Source organism: Cervus elaphus, chromosome 12 (genome assembly GCF_910594005.1).
Source record: "Cervus elaphus chromosome 12, mCerEla1.1, whole genome shotgun sequence".
Taxonomy (NCBI): Eukaryota; Metazoa; Chordata; class Mammalia; order Artiodactyla; family Cervidae; genus Cervus; species Cervus elaphus.
In genome coordinates, this window is record NC_057826.1 from 48,056,869 (window position 1) to 48,070,128 (window position 13,260).

The window sequence follows — 13,260 nt, forward strand, 5'->3', positions numbered from 1 at the left end:
TAACAGCTTTGATCGTATTAAGTATTTCCAGGCTTACTGTGGATGACATGGCTGGTATGTTAGAGAAGTGTAGCCTGAAAGTTGATAGCCTGTGCTTGATATGGGTCAAAGGTGACTTCTATGTTCTTAAAAAATGCATAAAGAATGGTATATTTTCTTAGTCCTCTCTATCATAAGGCCTTACTCTTTTTTATATGTGTTTTCCTCTCTGTATTTTATTTTTACCACATCTAATTTATTTATCTATTATTATTATTACTATTATTATTCTTCAATACGAAAATCATATAGTATACAATTATTATCCAAAGACTGTTAAAAATCTCGTCTTTTTATATATTGGGAAATGTCTACCCGTTAATGCTTTATAATAAAAGCTAGCACTTTAAATTAATATTGCCAGAGTCTGAAATAATATTTCTTCACTTGAGTTATGAAATTTTTTTGTATAATTCTCATTATGAGCCAGTTAAGTTTAAGCCCACTTTTAATAACTCCATTTTATCAATTTATTTTAAAATGATAGGACATTGGTATTTTGAAATGCCATTAAACTCACATTGATTTCATTTTTAAAGTCCTTTTATGGATATTGCAATGATAGAGTGAAAAATCCTGAGTGATACTAGGCTTCAGGAAAATACTTTCCTCTTTTTCTGATTTTTATTTTTACATTTTCAAACTGATTCCCTATATTTAAGGATGCTTGGGATAATTTAATAAATAGACTGAACAGACTCTAGGAAAAATTCTAGATTAATCAGAGAAGAACCTTTTCATATTTTGGTATATTTAAGATTATGTGGCCATATTGTATTGCTGGAAATATAAGAGGCTTGGGCATCTTTGTGCAGAAAAGGCAAAAATGTTAACCCTATTTTCCTCACTGAAAAGAGAAAGGGTTAATGTTCTGTATCATACATAATTTTTGTGTAGAAGTATTATATACCATGCTGTAAGATATTAATATGTGCTCATGATAAATAGGGGACTTAAAATCACTTTGAATATTATTTTCTGAACTTTGAAAAATAGCAAGAAAAAATAATGGGTTTCTGAGGTTCCTTACTTACAAAGAACTTGGCCTGCACTCAGTTTTCTCATAGATATGACTAAATTGTGTCCTTTATGCAGAAAGGTAGAGAATGGTAGAGGTAAAGCAAGGAAAGTTTGGGGAGGAGAGGATTCCTGCTCTCTTCACCTTGGTATTCTGGAGTTTTAGCCTTCCTTTGATCTCATCAGCCTCCATTTTCTAGACCTTGAACTGAAGATGCTACAAAGTGTTCCAGGTACAAAAATTGCAGCAAGTACAGACATGATGCTCTTTTCATTATATCAGGGAATTATTTTAATCTTTTAGAGACAACACAGGAATCCAAGTTTTAAAACCAAAGCTTAGAAACACATTTTGAACATTCAGCTTCTTTGTATGTAATCTGGGGAAGAAGAGACAGGAACTAACATGATCTTAAGGGCTCCTCTGTTTCAGGAACTCTGCTGGGGACTTTATGTTTACCTCATTTAATTCTCTCAACCACTCTGTCATTTAGCTGTTACTAACCTCCTTTTATAAGTAAGGAAAATGAGGTGCTGAGTAGTTAAGTAACTTGTATAACCTCCCCTTTGTCCCCCCACCCGCCTGCCGCCCCATTAGTAAGCTTTGAGGCTAGACCTGAACCCAGGTCTCTCTCCCAGGAGCAACTTTTCCTCTTCTATTATCCAAGGACAAGTAAACTGGTCTCCATAGCAGAGAGCCAGATCTCAGTAATCCTTACTATTGGTCGTATCAAAGTACTACATTGGAAAGAAAATGTCACTGAGAAAAGTACTAGGCTATTCTTACAAATAAATATGTTTTACATATTTCATCAGATTTACAGTTTTATGAATGCTAATTGATATAGTCTGTCAAGCAGCTTTTTACTGGTTTCTTTTTAAACTGAAGAACTTAAAACTATCCTAGATATGATTTTAAATGCAGGAAATTAGCAGGTTTCTTCTAATAGAACTCATAGTATTGAAAATTGGTTTAGCCATGGTTTTGGCACCTGCCTCTCCACATAATTTGTATTTTCATAAGAATTAGAGTAGCATGGAGCTAAAATTGCCTTATGAATACTTCTAAGACTTATTTTTCAAATAAACATTTTTGGTTGATAAAAGCACAGAAACCAGTATGAGACCATATAGAGCTACAGTTCTGTTCTTTTGGGGATTTACTGCTAATTAACATGAGAGAGGAAAGTTTAATTAAATTAATTCAAATTTCCAGGCTATCTGTGGACCCAGTAGAGTTAAATCTACATTTTTATGAGGAAAACATGAAGTCATTTAAGAATTCTCTAAAGTTACAGTGCTTAGAGACATTAAATGACAAGTTTAGCTTCCATCTGCTTTGATTTTTTTTTTTTCTTTTACCAAGATTAACTGAGACTGTATTCTAGGTATGAATCCAAGAAGGTCTTTTTTTTTTTTTTTTTTTTTTTTATTCAAGTGAGCACAAATAACAGGAAGTTAAAACTAAAACCCCTGCCAGGAGAGTATGTTGCCACTGGTCAGGTTTATTAATGTTTTAAAGAAATTTATGTCCTTTTCCACTAGCTCATGAACATGTTAAAGAAAGGGATCAGGTGCTTTATTGTTAGGTATAAATATTTTTTAAATGTAGATAGCTAAGAAGTCACACTCATTGATGTGTTCAGTATATCATCCTAGCATGTGAATTTCAAACCCAGTCCCTTAAAAATTTCATGGTTTATCTCTTAGGGAAAAAAATTGTACCTATTGTAAAAATGATACTGGTTACAATAAAGAACTGATGAGACAAACCTAGTGATGTTAACTTAAGATTAATTAAAATATGTTTGACTTACCTAAGAAGAAATTCTCACATTTGAAAGCCACTGTTACTCAACTACACTTTTTAGACAGTAGAAGTAGTAATTGATTTTAAGCTACTTTGTACTGAAAGCTAGAATTTTTTTTCTTATTGTTAGAAAGGAAGTTTTACAGTATTTCACCCCTAAACATCCTCTGGAAATTCTTGGAAAGAATTTGATTCTTGGAAAGATATTGATCCTTTTATTGATGATACTTTGAAAATATAAACATGTATGCTTTTTACAGAAATTTCATGTTATTTTATTAGGCTAACTAATTAGATGAAAAGAATCTTCATAGATAGCTTATGTGTCCCTGAGTTGGTCCTTCTACTTTATTTTGCTTTATGATGCTTTTTGGTTTCAGTTCTTACAGTATTTAGTACTGGAACTATATTCCCCACACCTTAGGTTTGGAATTATTACCATAAAAACTTAAGTAGTAGACTGACTTTATGGCAAAATTTGATACTTGTGTGTAATATTAAAATACTAAAAATATTGAGATATTTATCAGATTTGTCATTTGTTTAAATATTCTTGGATTTTAGGAAATTCTTAAATTGCTGTACTTACTTTTTTTAATGTCTTTTTCTTTGAGGTTATACTTGTTTTAATTTAGATTAAAGAAAGAACCAAGAAAGTGGGAAGACCTGAATTTCAGGAACTTTAAGATTTTGAAATTTATGTTAAAGATATGCTCTTTGTCTGAGTTTATACAGTAAGGTCAGTATGCATAGAAAACAATGGATCCAAAATTATCAGAAAAATCAATAGTAAATCATTTTTTAAAAATTTCTTTCTTAACTTCTACCACACTTATCATTGAGTCCAATTATTAAAGCAAAAATTTTACTTGTTTTAAAACAACGCCTTTTTACTAAATTCAAACCCCTCAAAATACAGAAGTAGAAGGAAACTTCGGGTGTATTACTGGGTGTGGGACTTCATAGGTTGATCAACAATAACTAAAAACTTCTTAAAATATTTACCTAGTTTTTCTTTCTTAGTTTTTGAGTGTTGACCCTTAAATGTGCCCAGTTTTTTAAATTAATGGCCCAGTGGTTTAATTACAGTTTTTAAAGCTAGAATTTGAGTTGGGTTGAGGTTTTCTTTTTTCCCAGTGACCTAGACTGTTTTGGGTTTTTTGTTTGTTTTCAGATTTTAGATATTCAGCTAGATCTTATAAAATTTTTATTGCTTAATACAAAATATAGTTATTAAAACATAAGATAAATTAAGTGTAGTTTTCCTAAATATAATATCACATTTTAATTTTAAAATTATGATGATAGGGTAAGTTAGCCAAATAATTTTGTTTTGCTTTGCTATTTTGATAAGTTGATAAAAGAGTTTACTGGAGATGATTTCTCCTATTAGCATAAACTTTTCAAACATTGGAGGTTGAATCTTAACATTAAAGTGTTTAATGGTATTTAACATATTAAAACTTAAAGAGAACTGCTAGTAAAACCATCTTGACAAAAGTGCTAATGGAAGCCTAAACATAATGAAATATTGGTAATAATTTCTGTGTTAGAGCATGTTCGGAAATATTGATAAGCTTCTCTGTCTTCTTTCCAAATTAGATAAAGATATTCCCAAAATGTTTGAGAATTTGAGTTTTCGTAGGCTTTGGAGTTTATGAGGCTTCTAGAATATTTCTTTCAAAATAGTGTATGTAATTTTAAACTGCTGGATAAGGAAAAGTGATTTCATCCTGTGTTGTTCAGTAGTAACCAGTAGCCACAATGACTATTTAAATTAAAATTTAAAATTCAGTTCCTCAGTTGTACTATCCACATCTCAAGTGTTCAATATTCAGATGTAACGAGTAGCTACTGTATTGTACAGACATAGATACATTACCATCTTTTCAGATGTGGAACATTTCCATCATCACTGAAACTTACTGAACAGTGCTTGTCTAAAGCTTTTCTCTCATTTTCTGTGGAAGGGTATCTTCATTAACATATATAGCTAGCTATTCTCACATTCTAAAGAAAATTCCCAATTCGTCTCCTCATCACTTAAAACATTTGAAGATACCAGCTACCACATAGGTTTTGGATCTATTTTTAAACGCATAGGAAATGGCATCATCTTTTAACTCATCACTGGATGTGACAAGATAAAAAGAAAAATTGTCTTTTTAGCAAAAACTTCTACTCTTTTGCATCTTTTCTGAGTAACTATAAGAAAATGATGCCTTTCTGCCTTGCAGTGATGTTTCTAATATTAATTACAAGAAGAATGCTCTGAAGTAAGAACACAGTACACAACTCCAGCCTCTAAAGCTAAATAGAGAGTGGACTGCCCTGAATTGGGATGATCCATATGACTAAACTGAATCATCCAAATAGGAAAAAAGGAATGTTTTTGCTAACTTGACTCCAATTGGTTGTTTGAGCTAAGACATTCCAAGGATAATTGTGTAATCATTGTATACGGTAATGTAAATATTCATGCTTGAAGTACTCTGTCACTCTTAAAAAGTAAATTTGGGTTGATGGAATGAGGACAGTAAAGATATTACCGTGAATTTATTCTTTTCAACCAGTCTTAACAATGAAAGGGAGATATCTTGTTAGATTTTCAGTTACATTCAATTCCGGATAAATGTTATGGTTCTATTCACTCAAGACTCAAAAATTTCTCTCATTGCCATTCCTAGGGGATAAAATATGTAAGTACCTGAGAAAGAAAGACATTCCCATGATAGCACCTTTGAGCCTGACATTCTGCAATGGAGACTAGAATTTTAAAGAAAATTTCCAATGACCACATTTCAATAGAACATCTAAAATTACTTAATTATGCTTTTCCTATTTCTCTTTAAAATAGTGTGACTCCTGGTAGATTTTTTAATCAGCTTAAGCACACATTTCTTTTTCTTAATTTTAAGATTGTTTGTTGTGATACAAAATCATACTTAAGATTTAAATGTATGATTAGATCATTAACTAGAAAAAAACTGGCATCTGTGTGCAGGTGATCAGATGACATAAGCAGTCTGGTTTTCATTTGCGGCCAGTACTGATTGTAACTGAAAGAGACTTGCTCTTTTTGTGGAATTGGCTGACTATTTCCCTACATCTGGAGTTAATAAAGTCTTTAAGACCACATCAGTTGTGCTTTGCCGCCAGAACTCTTTGATCTGAAAAATCGAAACTGGCACAACTGCTGCTTCATAACATTGCATCTATGTTTCTGCAAGCCACAGTTAGGATACCAAAAGTAAAGTTTTTTGGCCTGTGTTAGAAATGCTGTTAGATGGGCCTCTTTTAGAACCATGATTTTCAAAACATCTTTATTATGATAAAAACTTTGAATTTATGTTAGTAAATAAATGATAAGCTTATAGTATTTTTAGAGTCTTTACCATTTTCACTTATAAGATCTATTCTTTAAAAGCCCGTTTACTTTTTGGAAGTCTATAAAAACTAACATTAAAAACTTAGCAACTGAACAACAATAACAATATTAAAAAAAACTTTGACTCCAAAATGAGCCCTGTGTTCCCAATACAGCTTCAAAAGTTTTGTGTGTGAGTAGGCAAGCCTCTTCTGCGTTGTGTGGTTTATCTTGGTTTTTTTGCTTTCCATGATAGTTACCAATAACTATTATCTCATCAGCATATTCTCCTTTATTTACAGCGATTTGTAAATCAGTAAAGTCAGGTTTATCCCTTTCTTTGCTTTTATAATTGCATACATTTAAGATTTTTTGAAGTGTAAGTTTACCTTTATGAATACAGTGAATTAAATAAGAATAAAGATAAATATATATTGAGAGATTATATGTAAATTTAAACTGACAAACAATAGATTTTTTTTGTGAAATGACACATCAAAACTGGAGTTTTTCATGGTTATCATTATGAGATTTACATACTGTTTTAACCTATAGCCTAGATATAATTAGAAAATTTTATATTTTATACTTTCATGTCAGTGATATACATAGTAGATAAGCATTTATGAAAAAGCATGTTCTAACTCTATCTTCTAAATTTTACTCTCATTTGTATTTTCTTTCTATATCTGTGGATATACTCTTATCTTTGTTATTTGTGGTTTCAGCCTAGTTTGGGAAAATCCATAGGTAAAGGAGACAGAGGACATCTAGCTAAAGCTAAATTTAGATGCTGAAACTGGATTAAAAGAAAAAAGTACAAAATTCCTTTCCTGATAACATGCCTGTCAGCATACCTCATACGTTGCAAATACATTTGTATATACCCAATTCTTTCTTCCTAACTCTGTCTTTACATAATAGCTCTTTATGTAGTAGCACATCAAGCATAGAAAAATGTTTAATATGTGTAATGTATAATCTCCTATCTAGAATCCTTTATGGGTAATTCTTAGGAATATATCTTATCCCCAACTTCTCAGGTACCACAGATGTGTGTTTTTCCCTCTGGGATATAAGAAGAGGGAAACTAACCTGAAGGCCAGTTCATTAAAAAGACACACCTGCGCTAGTAATAGCATGGCCAGCAAGAAGACTAACAATGAACTTTTCAACCTTTCATTTAGGGTGAACTGTGCATGTAAGGGTGATACTGGACAAAAACTGCAAGAAATAGTCGTTTAGTACTGAACAGGGACAATATGTAGCAGTATAACTACGCCTCTAAGAATTAGAAAGATGATATTATTAGCTAATACTCAGCAAGTGCTTACCTGCTAAACATTTTAGAGCTTTCTGAGTCCCTTAGCTATCTTGAGGAATCCAGGCAGGGTTTTTTGTTTGTTTGTTTGTTTGTTTTTTTGGCCATACTGTGTGCTTATGGGAGTTTAATTCCCTGACCAGAGATCAGTCCTGGGCCTTCAGCAGTGAGTATGCCGAGTCCTAACCACTGGACTGCCAGGGATTCACTAAATGTTTTGTATGTGTTATCTCATCTGATCTTCCCATCAACCTAACCCTCAATGCAGGTACTGTTAGCACTGTCTTACAAATGAGGAAATGGAGTTTCAGATGGTTAGATAATTTGCCAGAAATCTTTGCAGTTAGTTAATGTCTCAGAGAAAGAATAAATGAATACAAATGAAATAAATGTGTATGCTTTTTTCACACATGCTCCCGTAATTTTACTGAGCTAATTGCTTTTTCCACATTAAGTGAACACTTTGAATTTTTATTTGGGAGTAAAAATTAAATAGATGTACCCTTATCAGACTAAACAAAAGAAATGTTTCATCCACTGCTCAAAATAGGACTCCTTTCCATTCTGGATTCCTGGTTCACTTTTACAGATCATCATCACCTTAAGTGTTACACATTTGTTCTTCTTGGTTTCAGTAGTCATCATAAGAATGGTTTGATCATGTTTTGATCATTATAGTTATTTGGCTGCCCATTTAGTTTTTCAGAGAAATGACAATGTTGGCCATTTGCCAATTCAAAATGTTTATACTTTGCTTATCTGAAGCAGAAGTTTACTAAAGGAAATTAATACTGCTCTGACAGATTAAATGAGATTTTTCTGAAAGCTGTGCCAGAGTTGAAAATTTACTAGAAATTAAAGAATTAAAACTGCTCAGACTTCAGCCAACCCTACTAAGTTCAGGAAGTTTCTGAACAATTATGTTGTGCTTTTCACAGTTAACTTTTAATAATAGTAAAGAATAACAACATTTAATCCAGCTCGTTTTGATTTTGATAAATCTTGTAGCAGTGGAAAAAATGAATTTTATGAACCCAAATTTTATTTCATGCTATATTCAAAAGACTTTTGTTTCCACTAGGTTTGAATCATGAGCCTATATGAATTTATGTTTTGTAAGCAGAGTCAACATTTGAGACTTTATTCAGTCACTTGGTATAATTGTTACACATAGATTCATTCCAGGGATATTTAGAATGGCTTTTTCCTCTAGTGACCAGCTAAAAACAAACATGTAGATAGTATCCAAGTTAGACATTATTTATGAGGATTCAAGCAGTTTCTTTGGATTTGTCGTAGGTCTTTTTAGATATCAGGTAGGCCTTTTTAGGCCCTTCAGGAAGTGTAGCACTCATTTTACATAAGTGGTGTGAGAGTAATTTACATTTTAATTAAATTTCCTGTTTAAGGTATATGCACCATCCCCAAATTCAGATGACTTCAACCGTGAATCTCCTAGTTATCCATCTCCCAAGCCACCGACCAGTATGTTTGCTAGCACTTTCTTTATGCAAGGTAAGTACTACCAACTAGTTGTCAAATACTACAACGGCTATCTATTATATATTAGCTAATATTTTTAAGTTGTGAAGAAAGAGAATATCTATATAGAAGTTCAGACATTTTTATATAGATATGTTTGGCTGAAGCAAGTTAAAATTTAATTTTTAAGTTTTCTATTGCTAATTATTGATGAGTGCAATGTAGTTGAATTATTCAGCAAAGCATTGGCATGCTTATCTAGTATTAATTGAATTTAAAAAGGACTTCAGTTGAAAAAAGTGAGTAGAGCTGCTCTTTCTCATTTTAGGATTTTTAAATGTATAAAAGCTATTAACAATTTTAGTTTCTTGTTTAAATGACAGATTCATAACACTCATAGAATTATCAGTGCAAATAAAAAGGTGAATATCATAGAACAGAATTAAGACTTTTAAGAGAGAAAAAGTGTTGTACTTCTTTTAGTTCATGTCTAGCAAATCATTTTTATTAGATCTTCTGTGATTTTAGACTATAGAGAGCAATAAATTGCTACATAAATGGTTCCTTGACTTTATATTGGTGAGTGAAGTCACTGCCAGCACACTTCATTTGAAGGCTGACTATAATAGAGTCATTATCAATCACTTAGGTTGTCTATAAGAGAAACTTCTTTATTCTAATTTGAGAATGTTTGATAAAATATACGTTGCTTGTTATAGATGAAGAACATTTTGGTATATTTATGGATATACCATTTAAGCAAATGTTTAATCTAGCTTCTCCCCAGATTTTGGACTTGTATTACCCTCCCTGATATGAAGTCAGATCTTACGAGGATTTTTATAATGACCTGCCTACTACAGTTTAGATTTCTCCCCCACTCCCCAACTATAAAGCTTTATTCCTTCATTTAAAATAGTAGCTGTACAGTTTGGAGGAAAGAAAACTATATGGAAGACTAGATTGAAAAGAGGAGGAAAGACATATGTAGAGAGTACCCTTTGAATTTTTTTGTATCATCAAAATAAAAGAAAAAAATTTTGGCTAAGGAAAGTTCTATATTTCTCTTTTTTGTCTTAGATGGGACCCACAATTCTTCTGACCTTTGGAGTTCATCAAATGGGATGAGCCAGCCTGGTTTTGGTGGAATTCTGGGGACCTCCACTTCCCACATGTCTCAATCCAGTAGTTATGGCAGCCTTCATTCACATGACCGCTTGGTAGGCCGTACACATGACTAGGGTGCAGCAACACTTTGTCCTTACTTGTCTTTCTTTTTGGATTACAAGTGTAAGATCTGATTCTGCCAAGACTTCGGAATGTTGAAATACTTCTAGGCTTACTTCATGCCTTTTGAAAGAAGTAAATGAGTTCTTCAGTTGCTAATTTATGTTGTTCTTTATAAGCTATTATAGTAGTTGCCCAGTTATATGTGCTTATTATTGAGAAAATGTATTTAATAGATCATATCTCTTTTCCTCTTTCTTTAGAGTTATCCTCCACACTCAGTTTCACCAACAGACATAAACACAAGTCTTCCACCAATGTCCAGCTTCCACCGTGCCAGTACCAGCAGTTCACCTTACGTTGCTGCCTCACACACTCCTCCCATCAATGGATCAGATAGCATTCTAGGTGAGCTCTTTTGGGTTGGCAAAACTCCTTAAAACTGAACTTGGGCATTTTTAGTGAATCCCATTTTTTTTTATATATGTGTGTGTGTGTATATATATATATATATATACACACACACTTGTTCTTTTCATGTTTTTTCCCAACTTTATCAAGATACATCATTGACATATAACACTGTGTAAGTTTAAGGTGTACAGTGTAATGATTTGACTTACAAACATCTTGAAATGATTATCACAATAAGTTTAGTGAGCATTCATCGTCTTATATAGATATAAAATAAAAGCCATTAAAAAAATTTTTTTTTCTTTGTGATGATAATTCAGGATTTACTCTCAACAGCTTTCCTATATAACAAACAACGGTGTTAGTTATAGTCATCACATTGTGTATTACATCCCCAGTACTTACTTAAAACTGGAAATTTGTACCTTTTCACTCAACATGTTTTTTAGTATTGAGCTTAAGTGTGAAAGAAAGGAAGAAAAGAACGTTTCTGATTTTCATTAATGCAGAAACTGGTAAGGAATCCGTCTTTCCTTTAGTTTACTATTTGCTGGTTTATTGTGACAGATGTGCAGTGGAGAACACCATTGAAAAAATGGCAAAGTGCTAAAAAGCATGCCTGCTCACTTGCTAAACTTCTTGATTTGTTTTCCTATTTGAAATACTCAGGAACCAGAGGAAATGCTGCTGGAAGCTCACAGACAGGTGATGCACTTGGAAAAGCTTTGGCATCTGTGAGTATTGATTTTACGTATTTTGCTGAATGATTTCTACACTGCTGAATTGCAGTGATTTGATTTTGTGGGCAGTGTGTGGCATAGTTAAAGGGGATAGTTATAACAGGACCATTTCATTACTCATTTAGAGCTATTCTTAGTTTGTATTGATTTGTACTGCCCTTATAATAACTGATGGGAACACCTCCCACCTGATTCCCACAAGAACTGTCCTTCTAATTTCAATTTAAATATCTGTTTTGTCTTAATGGAACAGATGTAGGGAAAATTTTAAAAACTCAGTCATAAAAAAAATAATAATAATAAAAAAATAAATAAAAACTCAGTCATTTTAAAGCCTAAAGGACGGATTACTGAGATTAATTGTTAAATCTGTTTATTAGTTTTAAACATATACTTTGTGAGTTGCACGTTAAAATAAGCCAAGTGGAGCCAAGAAACGTAGCTGTTATTCTTCTGATCCAGAGAAGGAAGTGCTTTTATAAGGATTTTTTCCTAAGATGGAAGGTATTTTAATATTTTTTAAAAGGAAAAAATAATCTTCTGCTGATTCATTCAAGGCATAGGAGATGCGCGCCTTTCCTAAAAGCAAAAAAACAGATTGACTGAGGAGCCCATGCTTAAATGAGTAAAACTGATTTGAAGGAACCCCATAATATTTTCCTCAGTGACTAGTTTACATCACAACCAGAATGTTAATAACAAAGCAGTGATTTGCTTTAATAAAGGCAGTGATTGGTTTTAATGTCTGATCCTTAAAACATTAAACTGAAATCTATCCTTTTGGGAGAACGTTTACTAGTAATCCATAAAGATTCCAAATCTTAAGTTTTTAAGAGGCATTTCTGCTTTGTATTTTCTAAAGTTTCTCCTTAGGCGTTTTCTTTCGTTTTTCCTCCTGAGTGATATGGCTCTCAGATTTCTCAGAGTTGTCTTACTTATGTTCTGCTATGAAATGCAGTTAACTCTGTCAAACATATTTGCTGCTGTTCATAGGGAACCTAATGTGTGGATAGTAGGAAGCAGCTGTTGAACATTTAAGGAGATAAACCTCTTTGTATATGGTTTTATGTAAATATTCTCTGTCCACAGCACTACAGGTTTTTCTTGAGAAATGAAGCCAGGTCAGATTCATCTCCCACGTAGTGGTGGCCCACGTAAAATAGAGCTCAGTAAATGTTCACTGAATTCAGTCTTGCATCATATGACAAAAACGATGTTAATAACAAAACCCACAAAAATATCATCTGTAATTTGTTTGTTTACTAGGTGCTCGGCACTATACTAAGCATTTTCATGCTTCATTTCATTTAATCCTCAAGAAAGCCCTGTGAGGTTGGCATTACTATTCCCATGTTACAGATGAGGAACTAAGGTTTAAAAGGTTAAGTAACTTTGGCTCAGAAAGATTAAATAACCTGCTCTGGGGATCACCAAGCTAGGACGCGTAAGGCCTAGTATTAGATTAGATCTGCTCTGACTAGCTTCACTTACTCTGTACTTCCAGAAAGACCAGTGCTACAGTGACTGTTATTTTATAAGGTGTTGATGAAGGTTAAAGGAAGTTGTCTCCCTTTTTCTGAACTTACCCCACATGGTGAAACTACCTACTTTGAAAGAAAATTATTCTGTAATATTAAATGAGTGCCTCTCGGGTATTTTATTTACTTGCTGATTTCTTCCTCTGATTTGTAAGAATTCAGTAGCAAATATTTCACGTGTAGAAAGACAAATAACATCTGAACTTTTAATATTAGGCAACTTTAAAAAAAATATAACCTATATTTCAGGGGCTTTTTTCTCAAAATTCTTTTGTTCACTTTATTCAAGGAAAACTTCTTTAAAG

The 13,260-nt window shown here is 32.6% G+C and overlaps 1 protein-coding gene across 11 annotated transcripts in view; it reads left to right on the plus strand.

Annotated features, from left to right (window-relative positions):
• TCF12 (transcription factor 12) overlaps positions 1-13,260 on the plus strand; it is a 391,020-nt gene that overhangs the window by 332,142 nt on the left and 45,618 nt on the right. For all 11 annotated transcript variants that reach the window (XM_043921192.1, XM_043921189.1, XM_043921191.1 and 8 more), the window contains 4 exons: positions 8,964-9,069; positions 10,117-10,256; positions 10,527-10,671; positions 11,347-11,411. In XM_043921192.1, coding sequence (XP_043777127.1) covers positions 8,964-9,069; positions 10,117-10,256; positions 10,527-10,671; positions 11,347-11,411 — 456 coding nt within the window. The remainder of the gene's footprint in view (positions 1-8,963; positions 9,070-10,116; positions 10,257-10,526; positions 10,672-11,346; positions 11,412-13,260) is intronic.